At 42.0% G+C, this 25498-nt stretch overlaps 1 protein-coding gene and 1 long non-coding RNA gene across 6 annotated transcripts in view; one reads left to right on the top strand and one right to left on the bottom strand.

The window, feature by feature from the left end:
- SHF (Src homology 2 domain containing F) overlaps window positions 1–25498 on the top strand; it is a 282507-nt gene that overhangs the window by 43226 nt on the left and 213783 nt on the right. For all 5 annotated transcript variants that reach the window (XM_075575896.1, XM_075575897.1, XM_075575895.1 and 2 more), the window contains exon 2: window positions 23787–23916. In XM_075575896.1, the coding sequence (XP_075432011.1) occupies window positions 23787–23916 (130 nt within the window). The remainder of the gene's footprint in view (window positions 1–23786; window positions 23917–25498) is intronic.
- On the bottom strand, window positions 16792–21580 carry LOC142469047 (uncharacterized). The gene is made up of 4 exons (XR_012788951.1): window positions 21404–21580; window positions 20807–20885; window positions 20382–20436; window positions 16792–17156 (listed from the first exon to the last, which is right to left on the bottom strand). It is a non-coding gene; the product is annotated as an uncharacterized LOC142469047 (long non-coding RNA).

The raw sequence follows: 25498 nt of genomic DNA, 5'->3' as shown, positions 1-25498 counted from the left end.
ATTTCTTCTTTTTTTAAACCATTTCACGTCGCTCACAAAACCATCTGACAGCAGACTGATTCCTTTTATTGATTGGTGAAAGTCACGCAGCCTGGAGTTCAAAATAATTTTCTGAGCAAATGAAACTCCAAAGCTTCTTATTTCTGCTTCGTGGTTGTCGCATCTTAGTCTGTCTCTTCAAGTGATTTTAGTAGAAGGATACAAATATTGACCATTGAGGCACATCATACTGCAATGCTTGTAGGACCGGATTTAGCACTATATATGCAATGATACTTGATATAACATAACATTGCAAATATATGCCCATTCCTTTGTCAGTCGAATGCTAAAACGCTAACACATGTCCACATTCTCGTACCTCTTTACTATTTTAACCTTTTACTGTCCTGCCTTCCTTCCTCCCCTTCATATAAATCACATTAATTACAATGATCCTCCTTTTTAAGGCTATACACTCCTCTTCCCCTCCTTACTTTTCAGACCTAATTTCTCACTTTACACCTGCTTGCTTCTTGTGTTCTGCTCAAAGATGTCTTCTGTCTACCCCCTTTTGTATTTGAATACCTCTCCCATCTAAAACCTTTCTCCCTTACTGCTCCACACCTCTGGCATGCCCTTCCTCTCCATATCTGAGAAGAACCCTCTCTCTCCACGTTTAATGCTGATTTTTAAAACACACCTCTTTAATGGAGCATTTGTGTAGTAGGCTACTAGTCTCTTGGCTAATATACATCTCCGATGCACTCACCATGACTTACATAGCAACCTCCTACTGTCTCTCTCTAAATTCTCTGTACATACTTGTTAGAGCCGTCCCTGTGGAGTGATTTGGGGTGGAATCCAGATTAAAGTCTTATCAATGCTTGAGTTAGAGGAAAGAAAGTGTATTGTGGTGATGAACAAGACGTTCAGGTATTTAGGATTTAGTTGGGAAGCAAATGGGAGACTGGAGATTGTGCGTGGTTAGGTGAGGTTGGGTCTTCAGGTTAGGTGAGGGAGGACTTCTTTAGAATCAATGTGACAGGAGCATGTTTAAAAGTTGACGTAAATCAGCCAGTGCTTAGGGACGTGGTGTTGGTGGGCAGAGAAGAGAGTTGAAAGTGGAGAAAGAGTTTATGATAGGAGGACAGAATAGATAGGATTTTTTTTAAATCTAGATAGCAAGAGGGCAGCATTGTATACAGTGAGAATTAATTTGTAGTGTATAAAATCTTATGGGGTGATTTTCTCCACTGAAGTTCAGCACCTTGGGAGCACTTCTGGAAGCACTGTGTTTAATTTCTTCTACACTGCATTGATTGTTGAGAACACATCAATATAGACGTAATTAGTCCATGATCCAAAGAGCTTGCAATCTGTGGGGAAAAAAAATGACTGATGAAAGGCCATATTTACTAATCTGTAAGGCAATTTAGAAGCCATACAAGTGAGCAGCAGTGTAGCACCATATATAATCATCATAAAACTCCTGAGGCAAGCTGTGAAAGTCACACACTTATTGATGCTGCTTTTTAGTAAGTTGCGTTATGCTCTTGGATTCTCTTCTTTAGCCTGTGGCATATCTGTGTTAAATTTTGTTTGAGGGTAAACAATGACTGCCATGTTTATAGTAGGATTAAGTAATTTTGTTTCTTTTTTTAAAGTATTGATTTGTAGGAATAATTTTCAAAAATAAATAAGGCCGAATATTTTCACAAGTCTAAATTAATTTAATTGCCAAGCTCCTGTTATTTTCGGGTTCAGACCCTTCTGAAACTTGTTGTACTCCTAGTCACTGTTTAGTGTGGTACATTTATTTTCAGATACTTTTATCCCCTCCTCTGACACAAAGTGCTTATTTATATTCACCCTTCAAAATGATTCCCACATATAGTCAGAAGAAAATATACACATCTATACGCAATAAGAATCGCAGGACAAAATAATTGGATAAGTAAAAGACTTTGACTTATGGAAGAGTTCCCAAATGCCCCGAATGAAAGCCAGAAGACAGTTTTGTTCTCCTACAAGGCAAGAGCAGCAAATGGCAGAATTAGCACAACAAAAGATCCTACGTGAATGAAACCCGTCTCCAGAGACCTATCCAATCTAGAAGCATTTCTGAACTGCACAGCAGATAAATCCCTTTAAAAAAAAAAAAAATCTTGGTTGTATGGAAAGAAGCTTGGACCTGCTTTCTGTGTGTTAACCCCATTCAGTGCCTGGGGGGCCTGGCACAAAACAAATTATTGAAGGCAACTCTTCTACTGAAGTAGTCAATGTACAATATTATAAAATGTATCCAAGACATGATTTAATTGATTTGTAGATTAGTCTTGTTCTTAGTGTACTATATAAATGTACAGACATGACATCTTCTACATTGTCATATCCGAAGTAATGAGACTTTTAAGGAACGGAGTGTCTTAATTCCTGTACTTAAAGTGGTACTATGAAAATCCAATATTTGTTTTATTTTTCAGCACCAACAGTTTCATAGATCTCAATAGAATCTCATCAAGAGTCTATTTATTAAAATGGCATTTTGTTTTGGTTCCACCAATTTGGGCCTTTGCAAGTTGACACCTCTGCTAGTGGGACGACCGTTATTTAGCGTTAGATTTATTTTTTTATAATTGTATATAGTTTGTAGCTCAAAAAAGCTGTTCGCACTGTGCAGATCTGTACACCTATCATTGATGCAATTAGGACCTAGAGGAAGTACAAAGCGCCAAGGGAAATAGTGAGCAGGAAAATGGAAACAATACCAAAGCATGACAAAGGAATGTTTCACATCAATGTGTTATCACTTAACATAAGTAGTCAAATCTAAAAAAAAAAAATAAACTAGAAATGTGAAGGAAGAGGTCAGTGGGGCCTTATAATAAAGATGGATCTTTTTTTCTTATATAGTAATGACCATGTGCAAAGGGCTATCCCCAGACATTTGCAGGCACAAGGAGCGGACACTGAGATTTTGAACCTGGTCCCCTGATATGAAAGAAGAGTCATGTTTTCAACTTTGGCAACATTTTATTTCAGAAAAGTGGAACAGATTTTTTTTTTTTTATGTTCACATTCCTGATGTAGGTGATTTTTGAATACATTGAGAACCATGCTATAAACATGTGATACAGGCCGTCCTCGGTTATCCAACGGAATCCTTTCTGGAAGCAGCGTTGGATAGTGAAACCGTTGTGAAGCGGGTCCCATGTTAATCAGTGGCGGTGAGCGTTGGATAACGCATTCCGGCGTCGTAAAATGCCCTGTAGGGTTGCATTGTAAAGCGTTGGATATGCCATTCATTGTAAAGTGAAGCGTTGGATAGCGAGAACTACCTGTATTTTCATTCTGGCCAATTCGGCATCCAGAAAACCTCTCTGACACATCATATTGCACACCAGGAAAAGGGACAATCTGCTCTAGCACATCTGTGCCGTCCAAAGGCAATTTCCACATAGCTCCGTTTAATCAGGCAAGACGTTATCTAAAACAGTAACTGATGTTGTTTTTCCCTGAGGGTAACGCATATTCACAAAGATAATTATATGCAAAAATGGCTGTTGCATGTCGCATTAGCATACAGTATAAGGTACACTTAACGTTGCACCATCTACTGTACCAATAACATGTTAAGTACATGAAAGAGAGACTCTTTCTCCCTCTACTCAAAAAGCCTTATTTTAGTGTATGGATGGGAGTAGTGACAAGTCTAGGTATGACCTTAGCGGACTTTGTGGATAGACGATGCTTGGGTAAGTACCTCTCTTGCATCTCACTTTTAGGTCTGAAGCACTTCTTCCCTTAATGTGTTATTTGTAGTATTTGTTATTTATATGATTGTCACATGTATTACTGCTGTGAAGCGCTATATAAAGACATACATACATACATACATACATACATACATACATCTCATCACTAATGGCCATAATGGTTAACGCAATGCTCTGTATGGGAGAACACATGCATTAACTTAGCATTATTGGCCTTTGAAGCTATGTGGGGGCTAGCACTATTTCCATGATGCTTTTCACATTTTACTTTTGATTAGTTTAGTTATACTTCAATACATGTGTATCCAATTTCTATGATTTATTAGTTGACTGCTGTAAGTCTGGTTCTAAGTTTTATGGGGGAAGGGGAGTGCGCGAAGCTCTAATATCTGATACCGGAGCTTAATTAGCATCAGCTGCCATTGACTTTAAAGGTGGTTCATGCTGGTCGTGCTCCAGTACTGGTTATCGGAGCTTTGTGAATCCCCCTCCTGGATCCATGTGAATTTAAAAAGTAGAAGCTTAAACTGTCTTCAGTATGATGTTTAGTTCTTTCTGGTACTAGGAAACTACCAAACCGTGTGTATGTTGTTCTTGCTTTACCACATCTAGTTTACATTCGAACAGTCTGGATTTTGGCAAGAAAAGAATCAAAAGTAGAGTGCAGACCCAAAACAACCCAAAATCTGGCTATGGTTAAACCACTACTTGGATGTAGAAGTGACATGTTCAGGCACAATTCATATTTTTTAATGCAGGGGCGTGTGAACTTTTTTTGCGCCTTACCTTCCGTTGGCCACTCCCTACCTTGACGCCGCAGGGTCGTGTGACCCGCGGCATCATTTGAAGTCACGTTACCATAGCAACCATGATGTCACATGACCCTGCGGCGTCATTTTGACGCTGTGTTGCCATAGTCACGCGTGCTGAAGCCGGCAGAATCCCGGTAAGTAGAGGTTGCAGAGGCCTTGCGCGGTCCCCCGGCATTTAATTTAAATGTATGGGGGGAGAGTGCGGGACCTCTGCGACCGCCTGCGCGCCCCCTTTCCCCCCCAAAAAGCTCGCGCCCCCCAGTTTGTGCACCGCTGTTTTAATGCACATCAACAGCAGATACAGACCTAGCAATCCCACGTATTACCATTGCTTTTTTTCTGTTTACCACTGTATACGGATACCAGACACTAAAAGAAAATCCTGAACAAATTAAAGTGTTGATAGCTCTTCAAAAGTACAATTTTCTTGAATTCTCTGTAGGCCTCCCAGGAGGTTAAAAATAAAAATAAAAGAGGTGATGAAAGATTCAGTAGCCTTCCTTGTAGGTTTCAGTAAAGAGAGATTTGGGGGTGAGCCAGAATGTTGCTTAGCACACAGTTGAGATTGCCGCTGCAAAAAGAATTTGTAGAACATAAAGCAAGTTGCTTAATTAACCAGTACCTTGGGCACTGCAAAAAAAATAATTCGATCTGATCAGGATCCATAATTTTCTATATTATGCTTTTCACAATGAGCACAGTGTCTAATCTAGAAAAAATGCTGCATTTTTTATTTTTTATTTTTTTTAAATCAAAGTGTCACCGTTTGGCCATTTGACCTTTACTATATAAGCCCATGATTTCCTCACTAATTGTTGGATTCCTCATTTAACCCCCTTAGTCTCAAACCTTCCACTTATTTCTTCACATCCCTATTCTTCTGAGCTGCGTAAGAAGGCAGAGAATGAGCAGAAGAATTTTTAGCGATTCTGAAAGTAAAATACTTCACGGTACTTGTCTAACTTGCTGCTACAGGCTCTATTGTGAGACACGATTTCAAAACCACCCTTCTTTGTGCAATAAACAAATATTTTTTTTAGTTGGCATTCAGGGATATAATGTGCATTTATTCTGACTAAATAAATACTTGCTTACAAAGGATCATAGAAAAGAAAACAGTTACGTTTAATTTGATAGCAATTGGCTGAATAGGATGGTAGGTAACATTTGTAATTAACAGCATTGTTGCCAACCTTTAATACAATTTCATTCGGGTTCATTCTCTGTGTAGACATTTAAAGCTGCAGTTGAAGCTGACGTTTAAAATATCCCATTCAATATATGCATCATTACAATCTGCACACTCACAAGCGATTTGGCTAAATTGCAGCTCGATCTGTTCTCCTGTAATGGATCGCTTTGCTCAGGGTTATTTAATTGTTATTGCTGTAAAACAGTACCGACAATGCAAAGTTGTGTGTAGCAGAACATGTGACCAGGCAGGCACTAGATACAATTGGTGCACTGCTAGAGAGAGGGCAGGGCTCAAGAGCCTGTTCCAGAAGAGGAAGGGGCTGTGACTTTGTAAATGGTTTCTATAGAAACAAAAATGCTTGCTACATTAGAATACGTTAAAAATGTCTTCAAAATTTGTTAAAAAATCAAATAAAAATGCTAGAAGTATTTTCTTTATAGTACAGAATTTTTTTTTTTTAATCACACGTAGGATATTGCTTGAACTGCAGCTGTAAGGGAGTAATTCCATATAATCCAGTGTGATCAGCCATAAACCCAATTCAAGTCTAGAGATGTGTGAACTTGTCACAATCTGATCCGTGGATTTTTCAACAACATCCGATTTTCGCTGAAGGATTTGACTGAAAAAATATTTGGGTGAATTCTCCCAAATCAGCCATTATTTTCGATCTGCACGAATTTCGCACAATCCGCCTGTGCAGGTTGCAGGAAATTTGCCAGCTGATTTACGATTCGAATCCGCACAGCGTTTCCAGACCTTGAAATAAACTGAACAGATTCGAATTGTAAATCCGTTGGTGGATTTTGTACAACCCGCAAACTTAATTTTAACATACAGATTTGAAATCCAATTGCACACTTTTGAAACTGATCCGCTGAATTTCACGGATGAAACGAATCTGCAAATTTGCAGCAGATTCAAGTTCTCTTTTGAACTCTGTCCTGATAATGTCATGAAACATGATGTATTTTTTATCAATATTTATATATAAAATGTTTTACCAGGAAGTAATACATTGAGAGTTACCTCTCGTTTTCAAGTATGTCCTGGGCACAGAGTTATAATGACAAATACAGTACATGGTTAAAAATACATGGTTAGTGAAAAGGGTTATACAGTACATTATATACAAGACATTGTATGTACAGTTAAAGATAATAAATATTATAGGCGTATATAACATACAGACCAGATTAAAATGTGAGATGGCTTTAGTTTTGAAAGAACTGACTACAGGCAGCTGCGAGAGTCTCTGGTGCACTGTAAGAGGAGCGGCCGGATACTTTGTTCAATATGGTGCTTCAGGGGTTAATGTAGCTACAGTTTGATTTGAAAAAATACAATATATTGGGTTTATGATGGGTGGAGACTCTTCCTAGGTCTGTGCAGACCTACAATGAGGACTTAATTGGATGGGCTATCACTAAAAGTGACATGCATCGTTTAGAAGGCAATAAACGATTGCCAGGCCCCATGGCTGTCCGCCTTTAAGGAAACTAACATTCATTCCTGAGACATCCCTTTTGCATCACAGAAAGGGGTGACACACATGTCACCGCTTACTTGGAGGACTTTGTCACATGCCATTCTCATTTTTAATAATCTACTGTACATACTAAGATGCATATTCCATATCGTGACAAATCATACCGTACCCACACTACATGGGTAGGGGGTGCCAAGGACCGATATCCATTTGTCACTCAAATTTAGGAGCAAGATGGTCATAATTAGTTTTGTTACATCTGTCATCGCTTGAATCTATTGATATGACTCACGTGTGCCAAGTAGTAGAGAGAGGAAGTTATGAGTGTTTTATATATTGTGGCAAAAACTTAAAACGCCGTTTGTTAGGGGTTTTTTTTTTTTTTCCCTGTTGTAAAACCGTCAACCTAGCAGTTGATTTATGACAGGGGTGGATTTGGGTTGTTTCAATGGGGAAAAATAGTATATGTCTTGGCAACGTATTCTGAAAATGAAAATTGAGCAGAGGTGTGTTTTAGATAAAACACATGATTTTCATATTTCTACGCCAGTGACCTCTCTGGGGGAACACCCATGACATACATGGTAGCGTACAGTACAGGGATTTCTGTTTTTCTGTCTTATCCTGTTATTTTAAACTGTTCTGCCTTTACTGTAATTGTATGTTCTTGTAATTCTTTTTCTGTAATCCGAAGAGCTATTTAATTAATAAGTATGTATTAAGTATTATTAATAATTCTTTTTTAATAATTATTAATTAATAATACTATTATTATTAATTATATTATGATTAATAAGTATGCTTATTAATTATCATTAACAATTAATAATTTTGACTAATTAATAAGTATTACTAATACCTAATAATTATTAATACCCAATTAGTAATAATAATTATTAATACTTAATTATTAATAAAACTTATTAATACTTAATAACTATTAATAATTAAGTATTAATAATTGTTGTTAATAATTAAGTATTAATAATTATTATTACTAATTGGGTGCTAATAATTATTAAGTAATTATTAATACTTAATTATTAATAACAATTATTAATACTTACTAATTATTAATAATTATATTATTATATAATATAATAATAATTATTAATAATGATGTATTAATAATTAGTAAGTATTAATACGTTTCATTAATAAGTAAGTATTAATAATTATTATTAAGTATTTAGTAATAATTATTAATTAGTTAATTAACTGTTAATAATAATTAATAATCATACTTATTAATAATACATAATTAATCATAAAGAATGATTAATAATGAATTATTATTAATACATCATTATTGATTAATGAATAATTATTATTTAATAAAGAATAATAAAGAATTATATATTTATAAATTATACAACATAATTAAAATAATAATTTATTAAAAAAGTTAATTATACCATTTCATACAGGAATTGAACCCAGGACCCTTGCATATGTTGGTAAGAAGTTCTTCCACTAGACCACAGAACTGTATGATGTCATAGACAGCTAGAAATAGACTTAAGATTTCACATTGCACATTGACATGTACCTTGTGTTGTAGAGGATAAATATATTTATAGATTCTGTCTTGTCACACCGAGCCTATGGTGTAGAGGTAAGAGGCAAGGCATTGGTATCAGAAGGTCCCGAGTTCAATCCCTGCATGTGTTTTGTACAAAATGTATTAATGTTTATTTGTGTCTGTGTCTGGTAGTCAATAAAGCATTGAATTGAATGTTTGAAAAAAAAAAAACCCCCGATGGCACACGACGGGCAGAGAGATGAGCACGTGGACAGCAGGAAGAGGAGAGAGATGAGCTGTAAGAGGAGAGTGTAAGGCGGCAAAATGGAAAATTTGAGATGCAGGTAAGCCGGCAAAATGGAGGCTTTCAATTCGGGAGCCATGCTCAGACCGCGTTATAACCGATTCGCGGTATAGCGAGGCGCGTTATAACGGGGTTTAGCTGTATATATATATATAGCTCTTCGGATTACAGAAAAAGAATTACAAGAACATACAATTACAGTGTGTATATATATATATTACTTTAATAAGTAATGCTTTGGGGCTCTGAATGAACTGTTGCATGCAATTTTTGGGTGTTAATTGGATAGTTTTTTGTATAATAAACAGGGACCTGAGACTGGAGATGGATATATATTTGTGGTGGGTGTTGGAGTTTGAGCTAACTGGGAGTGGTGTGTGTGGCAAATGTATACAACAAAAGACAGGGTTGCCCAGTGCTACATCCCATTGACAAAACATATATGGTAATAAATATAAAGTTTAAATACTTCAATAATAATAATTTCTTGGTTATTTAGTTAATCCCTTTGGCCAAAGCGTTACATATTTTGCATAATTTCTTGGGTGATAGTGGATTGACATGATTGTAACAGCTGTCTCTGGGCAGCCCTGGAAAGAAAAATAGATCTGGGTGTTTTCAGCATATTTTTGGCACTTCAGACTATGCTTCCAGATGATATTGCCCAGTGGTCTTCCATATAAGAACAGGAGTGGTAACAGCGCCGATCCTTGAGGGACCTCAGAGGGTACAAGTCCCATCGGTGACGCATAGGACTCCATAGCCACCTGCTGGGTTCAGCCCTGCAGGGACAAGGCAACTCATTGTAATGCAGTCCCACCAATACCAGCAATATGTGGGTGGGGAGGCGAGGCAAGAGACAGCCGTCAAAGTAATTTCTCAGCACCTTTACTAGAATTTGGTAAATAACCCTAGGATTTTGAAGGACTTGCTTCTATTCCCTTAATAGCTTTACATTTGTATGTCTTGCAATGCTGATACATCTTCTGGAATTGCCCTTATCCAGGGGTTCCATATGTTCTCAAATTTAACCATAGAATTGTTCATAAGTGCAGTGAGTTTTTCCATTTCCAGAACATGTCGAACGTTTTCCTAAAAGATCAGATGAGACCGTATACTCGCCTGCTCCCATTGAAGCGCTATTGTACATCTTGCTGCTTACTTGAGATCAGCCCTTTTTTGATGTGTTTGTACTGTGCACAACTCTTCAAATACGGTCGGGTGTGCATCCCTTCGCTAAAGATATTTCGAGATGATAAAGTGCCTGATTTGCGTTTATCTGAAATATTCTGAATGTGGAATATTGTATTTCTCTTGTATTTCTTCAAATGTATTGTTTCCCCAAAAACATAGCATCTTTGATCCTAACTATACTTCTTGCAATCCAGATATTGTTCCTTCCTGGTATACATCCATGTGGGAATTCCCCATTCCTCCATAGAGGGGTCATGAGAGAGGGTTGTTGCCTTAACCCCTTTGTTTTCTCCCATGTATCCCAAATATTTAAAGTGAATTTCATAACTGGATGGTTATAAGCTTCTCTAGATCTATTCTGTTTAGGGATCCACCGTAACGAATGTATATTCTGCACAGGAATCCCAGTCACTTCTATCTCCACCCATTTAATCGCCTGCGTGGGTCGATGCCATGCCGGTAAATGACTTAATTGTGCTGCAGCATAATATTTGTTTAATGACGACAAGGCTAGACAACCATCTATCTTTAATGCAGTAAGTACACTAATTTTTATTCCTGTGTTTTTCTTTCCCCAGATTAATGTATAGATTTTGCTTAGCATATCATTCATAATTTTGATTGGGATATTAATTGGGAGGCTATGAAATAGAGCAGTTTGGGGAGAGCATTAATCTTAACTGATATTATTCTGCCAATCCATGAAATACATGATATTATTCTGCCAATCCATGAAATACAATGTCTATTCCACTCTTCTTGATCTCGGGGTAATTGGCATTGAGCTCCGAAATACCTGGTGGTCAAATATACCCCCATATATTTGATGCTGTCCTCTATCTGAAGTTAAAATTCAGCTTTAACAATTTTAACATCCCTATCTCAACTTGAAGTGCCTAGGCCTCTGATTTTGTATTGTTTATTTTGTAATTTGAGAAGAAATTTAATGTCAAAATCTCCTCAAATAGATTAGGGAGAGATGTGAGTGGTCTAGTGAGTGTTGGTAAAATATCATCTGCGTACAGAGCTATTTTGTACTCTTTGGACTGTTTTACCAAATGCTTGATGTCGCTATTAATCTGAATTTTGTTCGCCAAAGGCTCTAAACTCAGCGCAAATAGCAAGGGGGAAAGTGAGCAACCCTGTCTGGTCCCATTATTTATATTGATTACTCAATGACTGATTCCAGCCATTTTTAATGTTGCTCCAGGCTGATTTATAAAGGGCCTTTATGCCATTCAAAATGTACCAGCAACTTTTTTAAGGCCACCGGCACCTCCCCAACAGAGGGATCGATTGATGATCTACACCAACCATAGAGCAACTGCATCAATGGTTCCTTTCAGGAGCCATGAGGGACAGAGATCCAGGTCACAAGTGGTCCAGTTCATCCCAATCATGATTGAGAGGAAATCCGGGATTGAGATGATGCTGAACTCTTCCAAAACCAGCTTTGCTTGTGGGGTGAGGGAGAACACAGGACCCATCAGGGGATGAATAGTGGCACGGATGCGTGTGATCTTATCAAAGAATCAATAAAATTCACCAGATCGCACCTCAATTGGACAAAGTGAGTGAAAAAGAAAAAACGAGCGCAAAAAAATATACTGTGAATATAAATAGGATACTTATAGTCCCAATTTAAAGATGTATGGGAAATTGGTAGGTGCAGCAGAGGGTGATAGGTGGGTTCTTCAATCACTAGGATGGCGTAGAGTAGAAGGATCCAATGCGCACTCACATCCAGATGATATGGAAAGCAAAAGAACACAATACTGTAGTATAATTCTGTATGTATTCGATATAGATAAAGGTGGTAATGCACTCACATTTGTAACGTAAAACAGGCATCTCTTTTAATCAGTTTAACCAAACTGTTGAGAAACGTCTGATGTCAGGATACTTCTCATATATTCTCTGACGACAGGATATTCCCAATATCGCCCAGTCTCGCGGGTAGCAGGATATTATGAGGATATATATATTTATGTGCAAAACAGAAAGTGAATCCCTGCGCTTCTCCTTTTGGGATAGCAATCAATGGGGAATATAAATATATGTATGGTGTAAATACCTATAAGAAAAAAGGAGACTTTTGGTATACATCCTTTGATCAAATAATCCTTTGAAGCGCAGGGATTCACTTTCTGTTTTGCACATTTGTATGGCCAGTTCCTTCACTAGCTGCATGCTCTTTACATGGAGAAGCGCAGTGATTATATATTTGTTTTACAATATATATATATATATTTATATCCTCATAATATCCTGCTACCCGTGAGCCTGGGAGATATTGGGAATATCCTGTCGTCAGAGAATATATGAGAAGTATCCTGACATCAGACGTTTCTCAACAGTTTGGTTAAACTGATTAACAGAGATGCCTGTTTTACCTTACTAAATGTGAGTGCATTACCACCTTTATCTATATCGAATACATACATAATTACACTATTGTGTTCTTTTTCTTTTCTTTCCATATCATCTGGATGTGAGTGCTCAATTGGACAAACCCTGATGGTGAAGCAGTCTGGATAACCAGGCTTCTCGCCATTCTAAAGTGTTCCGCTGGATGATTCGGGGCTCGCGGAGTTGATCCTCAGGGCGTCGTAGGATTTCTTAATCCTGAAGACCACGCACTTATACCTCCGTTGACTTACCTTCGAAGCTGTCCTGTCAGAAAACTTGGCGGGTTCTCAACCATCGACGCTTTTTCCTTCAGATAGCCTGCCGGAGGTCGCGAGAATACCATGGCGCACTTGTGCATCTGCGAGCGGGCATTCTTCAAAGAGGTAAGTGAAGAAAAAAAATAACCCGGCGCTAGTGAATAAAGTGTAAAGGGAAAATTAACCCAACACTAACTGAATATAAGTAAAATGCTGCTCTAACACCCAAATACTTTGGGCAGGCAAGAGTGGAGAAGCCTGTCTTTCTTGGAGATTTAGGAGAAATGTCCGTGGGTCCTTAGAGCTGTTGCTAGCCTCTTATCCCCAAGGATCGTGAGACGCGAGGTCCGTGATGTCACCAAGCAGGAAGTGTACACTGGGTGAGCTACACTGGCGACACGTTTAAATCTTAGTTGGCTAGTTCCACAAGCCGGGAGGTTTCCCGGCTTGCTAGCCAAATCCCCTCGGCGTGCGCGGTCACGCTTCATCGGGTGCCTGCGCCCCATGCGCGCGTGCCCAGGGAGAGCCCTGGTGTCCCGCGATGTGGGGGACGGCGGTAGGGGGGTTCCAGGGGACCCGGAGACGGGAGGGGGAAGCCCCGATCGGAGGACCGCTCCTCCGAGGCTTCGGCGCGCGCACGGGCACCTCGGCGCGCGCCCGGTTACTGTCGCGGCCGAGACCGGGTAAAGGTAAGAATAAACTCGGCCGCGACAGTATACAGAGCTTCCTGGCATCCTTCCAACACATGGAGCGGGGCAAAGATAAGGCAGAGACTCGGAGGGACTATTGAGTTGGCAAACCCCCAAAGAAGCCTTTATTACGTCTATGCTTTAAGCTTAAATGTGAGTTTTACATTTTAAGCCATTTTATGTACCAATATACTTTTTAATTTGCACCTGGATTCGCCCATTTTCTTCTTTCCCCTTCCATGATTTCTGGAGGAAGGTAAAAGCTAATCTGCATCTACATGAGGAAGAAATTACCAAGCAATTTATGGTTTTAATATCCTTAATTATTACAACATTGTTTTTGCACTTCTCATGCACTTTGCAATAGATTTTTGCACTGTTAATTTGCACATTGTGAATACACACTGACTATAAACGAGTCAGTGGCACTTTTTAAGTATTTGCACTGCACATCAGCACTTTAATTGTATATTCATGCTCAGTAAATAGCGCTCCCCTTAATTTTTTTTTTATTACTTTCTTCAAAGAGGGGCCCCTTCGCCCGTGGCTGCACAGAGCTAAGTTGTACTTATCGATGCAGACAGATATGTCGAGTGCAAATGAGGACAGATGGGCCCCATGGCTATACCCAAGTGGCCTCGGGCCCACCACTCGGTTTAAGGAGTGGTGGAGCACTTCCAATCTGGGCCCATGATATGTCCATAGGGGGAAGGAAAACTTCACCTCCCCGACTGATACTCTGTGCACAAAGATGAAGTCTAATGTATATGCGCGTGTGTCGGGCCATGCACAAATTGACTAAATCCCGTGGATCCCATAGTATCCAAACGATCATTAACCTCAGCATTGTCTGGTCATATAGACCTTGATGACAACAAGGAAGATCTCCACATCCACGCTGTATGACAGAATTTGCCAATGCTTTTTCAACTGGTGTGAACGCCAGAATATAACATTTTGGGATACACCTGTTATATTCCTATCACTTAATTGAATAAGTATTATGAATTTCTGAAAAAAGGTGAATTTACAGCATTCTGAAGCTACATGGTTTACTGAAGCACGTAAAAAGAGAAAAGGTTGATAAAATAAAATCTCACCTTTTGGAATTTGTAGTTCCTTTCCTGCTTCCTATATGAGTGTGTATGTGTATAACACGCACACGTGTACTGTATGTGTTTTTTTCCCCTGTTTTTAATTTTTGTGTTATGGAATATGTTCTATTATTCAGGGGTTACCATTATACTACATCTGTACATAAAAATCAGGCTACGCAAGAGAGAAACGGTGATACATACATATATTTCCTATATATGCCTTTATTTCTGCCTCTTTTGAAATATTTCCTGAACATGATCCAAACCCATTTTCCAGCCTTCCCTTCCTCTCATACCTTTACCCCCATTCTATTAATCATGCCAGTCTTAGAAACAAAATTATTTTGTTGAAAAAGCTTGACATTTGAAGTTAATTACTCGTCTATGATTGCTAAGCGCTGCAGCCGTTTTAGTTTCTTTTCTGCTGCGCTGGTAGAATTACAATGGTTTGTCACTGACTCCTCATTTTCTGCTTCGGTGATCAGTCAGGACTGTATTTTTCTTGTGTGGGTGAAGTTTACAAGGGCACAGAATATTTTGCTAAAACCATAAAAGGCAGGTGAAGCCAACAAAAGAATTTTTTTTAAAGGAAAATATGAATGTCTATTTATACTCTATGAATAATAGTAACGCTTGAGTTTATTCAGCTACAGTCTTATAAATGTTGCCTTTGACACATTTTGCTGCTAGAGGACTACTGTACATTGCTCATCTTTCTGCAACTGAATGGAGAGTCGGGACTTAATGAGGCAGTCCTTAGTAGCAGTAAAATAAATCTATAGTGCATTTTACTTATGGATTCATTCATTCAGCAACACATTTGCAAAAGCATACAGCTGTGGAAGATCTATCTATCCGATCAACGCTGTGCCCTTTTATGTATTTCATGCCATGTGAATGGATAGTCGCCTGTACATAGCCATGGGGAGTCTTATAGAGTTTGAACTCTGTTTCTGGAAATATTCACAAAACATTGTAAATACTGCACAGTATCTCAAGATTTACATTCAATATCAAAAGTAACATCTCAATCGTGTCGCTGTTCCTTATTCCACTCGCGAGCAATGTTGTTGCTGTTACCCATTGTTTCCTTCTCCATTATACCAATTACACTAATGTTCACCTAGTCTCGCTATCGCGCTGCCCAGGGGTTACGTTGGACTCCTTACTTTCATTCTCTCCACACACATGCCGTTTTTTTCCTTCGCAATGTTGCCAAGATACGCCCCTTCCTATGTTCCACTACAGCACTAATACACGCCCTCTCACGTATTGATTACTATTCATTCTTTTATCTGGCCTCACTGCCTCACATTGCTCTCATTTTTACAGTTCATTCAAAATGCTGCCCAGATGGTCTCCTTCTCTCTTAGGCCAGGGCCATGGTTAAAAATATAGCGCTGACGCTCATGCTCTCCTGCTCAAGCAGGAGCTTTTTTGTGTCCTTGCATCAGCGAGCGCGCTTGTGAGGCGGGAGTCGAGGCGGGGCTAGCTCGCCATGTCAGGGACTGCCATTGGCTTTTGTGACGTCACTGGCCCGCCCCCCTGACGCCCCCGGACGGTGCGCTAACCAAGGCCAGGGAAAGCACCCGCTTTCCCTCCGCCTCAACCTCAACGCGCCTCCACAAGGGCTGAGTCACCATGGACTAAGGCTTAGTCTTCTGTTGTCATTGACCGGTTTCACTTACTCCCATTGTTTTGTAATGAACATTATTTACCTCTGATTGTAATGTTGCCAAGCTCCGCGTACATGGTTGGCACTATCTAAATATAATTATTATAAAAATATTACTTGTGAGCACATTCACATGTCTCTGACAGGTCTGCAACCCTGCTTTTCACCATTATCACCTAGCATACAGTGTTTCCATTGCAGCAAGGGATAAATAAATGTATAAATAAAATTATACATACATGTTGCTCGTACCAACTTTGTATTAAAGGAGGGCCTTCAATGTTTGAATATTTATAGCTCTCCAGAAGCAAGATATGAGCATACTTCAGGAGTCCTACTGGCTTACATGCATTAGAAAATAATCCAAAGCAGTAAGGTTCCTGTATAATTAGGGTGACCAGATTTTGAAAATGAAAAACCGGGACACAATTTTTTTTTTTTACATTAACAGTTTATATATTGTATTACACTTATACTTTACTACCATTAGTCCTAGTTACGTGTGTGTGGTGTGGGTGTGTGGTGTGTGGTGTGTGTGTGTCTCGGATGGCCTCACTAATCGAACAAAAAAAAAGCCAGATGTGAATGACTTCTGTACCCCTAAACCATTGTCAGGACGCCCCCTCTTCACAATTTCTAAAGCAGCAATCCCGGATGGGATCTTACCTGATCCGCAGTCCCTCAAGGTACTATACTGGAGGGGAGGTGTTCCCTACCTGTCTTCCGATGTCTCCCGTGTGAAACTTGAGTCAGATCTGGAAGAAAGCAGGGCGGGTTACTTCAGTGTAGGTATACGGCAGTTAAGATGAGACAGAAAGGAGAGACAGGGGGAGAGGGAGAGACAGAGACAGAAAGGAGAGACAGGGGGAGAGGGAGAGACAGAGACAGAAAGGAGAGACAGGGGGAGAGGGAGAGACAGAGACAGAAAGGAGAGACAGGGGGAGAGGGAGAGACAGAGACAGAAAGGAGAGACAGGGGGAGAGGGAGAGACAGAGACAGAAAGGAGAGACAGGGGGAGAGGGAGAGACAGAGACAGAAAGGAGAGACAGGGGGAGAGGGAGAGACAGAGACAGAAAGGAGAGACAGGGGGAGAGGGAGAGACAGAGACAGAAAGGAGAGACAGGGGGAGAGGGAGAGACAGAGACAGAAAGGAGAGACAGGGGGAGAGGGAGAGACAGAGACAGAAAGGAGAGACAGGGGGAGAGGGAGAGACAGAAAGGAGAGACAGAAAGGAGAGACCGAAAGGAGAGACAGGGGGAGAGACAGGGGGAGAGAGAGAGACAGAAAGGAGAGACAGGGGGAGAGGGAGAGACAGAAAGGAGAGACAGGGGGAGAGAGAGGGGGAGAGAGAGGGGGAGAGAGAGGGGGAGAGAGACACAGGGGGAGAGGGAGGGAGAGAGACACAGGGGGAGAGGGAGGGAGAGAGACACAGGGGGAGAGGGAGGGAGAGAGACACAGGGGGAGAGGGAGGGAGAGAGACACAGGGGGAGAGGGAGGGAGAGAGACACAGGGGGAGAGGGAGGGAGAGAGACACAGGGGGAGAGGGAGGGAGAGAGACACAGGGGGAGAGGGAGGGAGAGAGACACAGGGGGAGAGGGAGGGAGAGAGACACAGGGGGAGAGGGAGGGAGAGAGACACAGGGGGAGAGGGAGGGAGAGAGACACAGGGGGAGAGGGAGGGAGAGAGACACAGGGGGAGAGGGAGGGAGAGAGACACAGGGGGAGAGGGAGGGAGAGAGACACAGGGGGAGAGAGAGGGAGAGAGACACAGGGGGAGAGAGAGGGAGAGAGACACAGGGGGAGAGAGAGGGAGAGAGACACAGGGGGAGAGAGAGGGAGAGAGACACAGGGGGAGAGAGAGGGAGAGAGACACAGGGGGAGAGAGAGGGAGAGAGACACAGGGGGAGAGAGAGGGAGAGAGACACAGGGGGAGAGAGAGGGAGAGAGACACAGGGGGAGAGAGAGGGAGAGAGACACAGGGGGAGAGAGAGGGAGAGAGACACAGGGGGAGAGAGAGGGAGAGAGACACAGGGGGAGAGAGAGGGAGAGAGACACAGGGGGAGAGAGAGGGAGAGAGACACAGGGGGAGAGAGAGGGAGAGACAGGGAGAGAGAGAGGGAGAGACGGGGAGAGAGAGAGGGAGACACAGGGGGAGAGACGGGGAGACACAGGGGGAGAGACGGGGAGAGACAGGGGGAGAGAGAGAGGGAGACACAGGGGGAGAGACGGGGAGAGACAGGGGGAGACACAGGGGGAGAGAGAGAGGGAGACACAGGGGGAGAGACGGGGAGAGACAGGGGGAGAGACGGGGAGAGACAGAGAGAGGGTGAGACAGGGGGAGAGAGAGGGAGAGACAGGGGGAGAGAGGGAGAGATGGGGAGGGAGAGACGGGGAGAGAGAGAGGGAGAGACGGGGAGAGAGAGAGGGAGAGACGGGGAGAGAGAGAGGGAGAGACGGGGAGAGAGAGAGGGAGACGGGGAGAGAGAGAGGGAGAGACGGGGAGAGAGAGAGGGAGAGACGGGGAGAGAGGGAGAGACAGGGAGAGAGATGGAGGGGGAGACGGGGAGAGAGGGAGAGACAGGGAGAGAGATGGAGGGGGAGACAGGGGGAGAGACAGGGGGAGAGACAGGGGGAGAGAGAGAGGGAGAGACAGGGGGAGAGACAGGGGGAGAGAGAGAGGGAGAGACAGGGGGAGAGAGGGAGAGACAGGGGGAGAGAGGGAGAGACAGAGGGAGACAGGGGGAGAGAGAGAGACAGAGTGAGAGAGAGAGACAGAGTGAGAGAGAGAGACAGAGTGAGAGAGGGGCAGAGTGAGAGAGGGGCAGAGTGAGAGAGAGACAGAGTGAGAGAGAGGCAGAGTGAGAGAGAGGCAGAGTGAGAGAGAGGCAGAGTGAGAGAGAGGCAGAGTGAGAGAGAGGCAGAGTGAGAGAGAGGCAGAGTGAGAGAGTGAGAGTGGAGAGACAGAGAGAGAGAGAGAGTGACTGTGGAGAGACAGAGAGAGAAAGAGAGTGACTGTGGAGAGACAGAGAGAGACAGTGACTGTGGAGAGACAGAGAGAGAGACAGTGACTGTGGAGAGACAGAGAGAGTGACTGTGGAGAGACAGAGAGAGAGAGAGAGCGAGAGAGAGTGACTGTGGAGAGACAGAGAGAGAGAGAGTGACTGTGGAGAGACAGAGAGAGAGAGTGACTGTGGAGAGACAGAGAGAGAGAGAGTGACTGTGGAGAGACAGAGAGAGAGAGAGTGACTGTGGAGAGACAGAGAGAGAGAGAGTGTGACTGTGGAGAGACAGAGAGAGAGAGAGTGACTGTGGAGAGACAGAGAGAGAGAGAGAGTGACTGTGGAGAGAGAGAGAGAGTGACTGTGGAGAGACAGAGAGAGAGAGAGAGAGTGACTGTGGAGAGACAGAGAGAGAGTGACTGTGGAGAGACAGAGAGAGAGAGAGAGAGAGAGTGACTGTGGAGAGACAGAGAGAGAGTGACTGTGGAGAGACAGAGAGAGAGAGAGTGACTGTGGAGAGACAGAGAGAGAGAGAGAGTGACTGTGGAGAGACAGAGAGAGAGAGTGACTGTGGAGAGACAGAGAGAGAGAGTGACTGTGGAGAGACAGAGAGAGAGAGAGAGTGACTGTGGAGAGAGAGAGAGTGACTGTGGAGAGACAGAGAGAGAGAGAGTGACTATGGAGAGACAGAGTGAGAGAGTGACTGTGACGTGACCGAGTGTCCGAGTGACCGAGTGTCTGAGTGACCGAGTGTCTGAGTGACCGAGTGTCTGAGTGACCGAGTGACCGAGTGTCTGTGATCGAGTGACCGAGTGTCTGTGACCGAGTGACCGAGTGTCTGTGACCGAGTGACCGAGTGTCTGTGACCGAGTGACCGTGCATGTCTGCATATGTATGTTTTGTTAAACCGTTTAATAAAAAAAAGGAAAACCAATTTTTTTTTATTATTATTATTATTATTTTTATTTTTTTCTGGACTTACCTGAGGTCTGTGTGGACTGGTAGTCTGTAAAAAGTCTCCGTTGTGAGTGCCCGCGCTGCAAGAAAAAGGGTGCATAAATATGAATATGAAGTTTAAATCAATATTTAAATGCAATACATGTGCAATACATTTGCACCCTAAATCGGAGTTCAGGACCAGGGATTATAGTGTGTGTGTGTGTGTGTGTGTGTGTGTGTGTGTGTGTGTGTGTGTGTGTGTGTGTGTGTGTGTGTGTGTGTGTGTGTGTGTGTGTGTGTGTGTGTGTGTGTGTGTGTGTGTGTGTGTGTGTGTGTGTGTGTGTGTGTGTGTGTGTGTGTGTGTGTGTGTGTAACATATGTATGTGTGTGCATGTATGTTTTGTAAAACAGTTTTTTTTTTTTCAAAAACAACATTTTTTTAAAATTATTTTTATATTCTGTACTTACCCAAGGTCTGTGAGGACTGGTAGTCTGTGAAAAGTCTGCCTCGTGGCCGACACCACAACGTCCGTTGTGAGTGCCCACGCTGCAAGAAAAAGGGTGCAAAAAATGTAATTGGAAATCAGCATTTTAATGCAATATAGTTATACTGTATATCTAGACAGCAGCATAAGAAAAAAAAATCATAATGTCTTTTTTACAGTTTAACTTCAACATAAATTCTATTAAGTAAAAAGGGATTTCAGTATCAGAAATGAATAAAACATACCACTTTACTTCGCAGCCTGAAATCTACTTTCTAATCTCTACTGGACTTAATAAAAAATTAACATTAATTAAAATTACTTAAATAATGAAGACATTAAAATTAAAGAATTTCAATTAATAAAAAATTACCATTAAAATTAAATAATTGACATTAATTAAAATGAAATAAACAATGAATTGACATTAAATAAAAAATGAAGGCATTAAGTACAATTAAGACTTTTTTTTAAATTGAACATTCTGACCTGACCTTGTGTACTACAATTTGCAAAATAAATAGGGGAAATAACAAATAGGGTTGTATTTATATTAAAAATATATGTTGCTACTACTTACAGTAATTATTAGCTCAGCTCTGCTCCTAGGAGGTGGATTTTGAGACACAGTCAGACAAAGGCCAAAGCAAATGTGCAGCAGCTCTCTGACACTTGTTCCTCTCTGATACTCCGCATGGCAGTGAATGTCACGACACTGACATCACTGACATCACTTCACTCCTCCCCTCCCACCTCACCTCTGGCATCATCCAATCCCCTGCGGTCCTGCTGCAGATTCAATACGTAAATTGCCTCCCCCTGCAGGAAACATCCAATCTCCTGCACTGTTATTGTCTCTCCCCCCCCCACCCCCAGGCACGCTGCCTCTCCCCCCCCCCCACCCCCAGGCACGCTGCCTCTCCCCCCCCCCACCCCCAGGCACGCTGCCTCTCCCCCCCCCCCCCCAGGCATGCTGCCTCTCTCCCCCCCTCCCAGGCACGCTGCCTCTCTCCCCCCCCTCCCAGGCACGCTGCCTCTCTCCCCCCACTCCCAGGCACGCTGCCTCTCCCCCCCCCCCACGGCACCCTTCCTTCCATTCACACATACTATACCAATACCGGGCCTTGGTGAAGGATGATGCCGGGGGCGGGGCTTAATGCTGAGGGGGGCGGGACATTGTACAATGAAGGGCCGCATCCAATCAGCAAGACCCGTAACACAAGCCCAACCCCTGGCAGTAAAAAAAAAAAAAAAAACTTACCAGCCGGGCTGCTGCAGTCTCCTCCTCCGCGCCGCCGCAGACTCGCGCACCGCGCACAACGAACCGCCGGCGACAAAAAAACGGGGACACATGAGGAAAATCCGGGACATTACCGGTACGCACAGAAAAACGGTACAGCTCCCGAAAAACCGGGACTGTACCGGCAAAAGGGGGACGGGTGGTCACCCTATGTATAATGCAAGTGTTGGGATAAAATGACACAGTATCTATGAAGCTCTTGGAGTTATGTACTTGGATAGCGGCAGCAAAGGGGGTTTGTTTTCATCTTTAATTCCCAGGTTGGAAATTTGAGACATAGGAGTTTATTCATTAAACTGTGATAGGGCCACTATTGCATGGAAACTTCCATTGACCGGTGTGTCCGTGTGATCGTGCCCAAATTGGCACAATCACTGTTTAATGACAACACATCTCAGTGTGGTGAACAAAAACAAGCAAGTTATTACTAGCAGCATGTCTGTGTAACGTCTAGGTTGTGTTTTTATCAAGCTGATAAAGACCTTTGTGTGCTTTAGCGATGTTAGCAGTGGCTTGTCCCTTTATTCTACAGTAGCTATTTTTTAGTCTGATAAAGGTCTTCATTACTGAACAATGTTCAGCTTTCAGAAGATTAGATGTGGCCAATACTAATTCAAAAGCAACCATGGGAAGTACGTTCTCCGAGAGATGTTTTTCTGTTGTGGCTTCCATGTTCCAAAATGGAAATTACATTATACTGTATGTAATTGCATTATATACATAAACGCAGAATCACTTCTAAAGCTGGATAAAATGGCCTGGAAATAATATTTTCCTAGATCCAGGCCAACAAGTATTCACAAAATAATATTTTTTGATTTCTTAATTTGCGAGATGTAAGCAGAAACATTTCAAGTTTTGAGTGATGTAAACACAAGTTGCCCCGGGCTTACTTGTGTTAAATCTATACTCACTAATATTATGTGTGTTTGTGGATATGAACACGCACGCTATAGCTGTACAGATGCAGTGGCCGTTATTTGAACATATCACGGAGCAGTTTTCGTGTGCGCTGCTGTACTCCACGCGGCCAATCACGCGGTTGATTTGCTTGAATTTCATGGATCCCGTTTTTTTTGGGTGCAATTCTTCGCGTTTCCGTGGTAGAAATGAATGAATTGTAATGTGTACAGTACAGTACTGTGCCAATTTGCAGGTGTTTAAAAACCAGAACACTAAAATGCCATTTTCTGCTCTCGATAAAACACGAGTCAACACGCGGTAATGACGCGTCATGACGTGGTATTCCAAGCTATACAACACGCGGTAATGACGCGTCATGACGTGGGTATTCCGAGGTATACAACACACGGTAATGACGCGCCATGACGTGGGTATTCCGAGGTATACAACGTGTGATATGTTCGAATAACTGCCGCTGCATCTGTATATCTATATATCCTTTATAATGTGGTGTTTTTGTATCCTACACACAGGAAAAATATACACTAAATATTCCAGCTAGTAAATGAAGAAATGTGGTAGATAATTGCACGTTTCTTATTAATGGCTTAAAGAAAATGCTAGAACTCTGTTCCCGAGTTCTCTGACAAAATAGCCCCGTGCATACTGTATGTATCGTTTGGTTACCAACATTCGCTTACTAAACAAATATTTCGTTTTTAGTATTCTTCATTGATATTTCATTTTTTTCCTTCTTCAGGTCGTCATTCTTGAAGATTATGCGGACCCGTTCGATGCTAAGCAGGTATCTGGCAGCCAGACCGTATCGGAGAAAGAGACTGAAAATGATGGGTACATGGAACCATATGAAGCGCAAAAGATGATGGCAGGTAAGAAATACATTGTTTGGTATTGTACAGTATGATTCGCTAAATCATTAGTTTTAAGTCATTTTGTATGACACTTGGGTCCTAAGGTGTCTAATATTTCAAGAATGATTAAGGATTTCTCCGAGTGCCGTGACCAACCATCTACCCGGTCTAGTAATGAATGACCATAGTGTACAATCCATGAGCCGGTATATTCTACCAACTCATGGATTGTATGATTATTCATTACAAGACAGATTATATTTTACATCTCTTTATTTTAGATGAGTTGTATACGATTCCTACATGGAAAACAGAAAGGGATTGTCATATTGATTTTGATTACTAAACGGCGAGTTCAGTTTGAGTCACTTGTACCAACACTGTGGGGTATTACACAAATTACGTACAATTCTATGTAGAAAGGCAAAGAAAGGTTAGTTTTGCTGCACTGTATTAAGTGTAGATTATTTGTTGGCTGTAACACCTTTAAATGTGCCAACATCAATTCTTCATAGATTAAATTAGTGTTCACGGCTTTCAAAATCCTGCAAGTCGGGCCTACAGTAAGTTTTTAGCCACTGCTAAGCCTCTCCTTCCTTCCCCCAGCCGCTCAAGATACTTTAGGCTCCCTCCCAAGTGACCTTCAGAACCTGCCCCCCCTACCTCTGCTGAACAGCCTGGGGCCCAGGTCAGACTTTGTGTACTGTCAATGCAGAAAAGTTACTACTTTAGATATAAATACATGTTTGATGCGCTGCTTCTAGTTGTACTAAACATAAGATGCTTGTGCAAACTTGACATAAATCGCTTTGATACTTTGGAAGCAGAGTCAAATTGGCACTCTTTCCCTTATTCATTATGGTGTGAAGGCACTTCCTGGTGCAAGAGAGGAGTTTACCTCCATTACAATTAATGGAACTCCAATCTTCTCCAGCACTGAGAAGCAGCTTTAACCGCATCGTGTACAGGGACATTAGTGTCAACTTACCAGGCATCTTGTATTTTCTTTGAGATTTTTATTGGTAGAACAAACTGTACGTTCGTTTAATAAAAGATAATGCTATCATTGAACCTATTAAAAATGGAATGGTCATTGGTTCACTTTGGTCTTAGGACTGGCTGCACCTTTCAGTTGGCTATAGTAGTTGCTGATGAATAAATAAAAAGAACACTGTGCCCCATGGCACAAGTCTCCTTATTTGTTGTCTGGCACCATCACAGTTTAATACAGTATATAACCAATCAGGCACAATTGCACAAAACTCCCATTGACTCAGATGGGAATTTACCATGCCGTAGTACCCAGGTCTACACTCTGTTTTGTATATAGCAGCGGTTCGCAAACGGGGGGCACGCGAGACTGACGCGCTTAAATTAAGTGCCAGGGAAGTGGCAAAGGCCTCTGTAAACCTCACTTACCTTGGCTCCGGCGGCTTCTTAGATGCGCCACCATGGCAATGTGGCGTCAAATGATGCCGGAACCGAGGTAAGAGGGGGGGGGCATGGAGAGGGGAACGGCCTGGTTATATAGTATACAGATTAAACTAGACATGGTCTCCGGTAGTGTGGCCACAAAAGTGAAAGTCCGCGGTGCTGGAAA

The sequence above is a fragment of the Ascaphus truei genome, chromosome 18, assembly GCF_040206685.1.
Source record: "Ascaphus truei isolate aAscTru1 chromosome 18, aAscTru1.hap1, whole genome shotgun sequence".
Classification (NCBI taxonomy): domain Eukaryota; kingdom Metazoa; phylum Chordata; class Amphibia; order Anura; family Ascaphidae; genus Ascaphus; species Ascaphus truei.
Note: the sequence above shows the minus strand (reverse complement) of the source record. Positions and strands in the feature narration are given on the sequence as shown.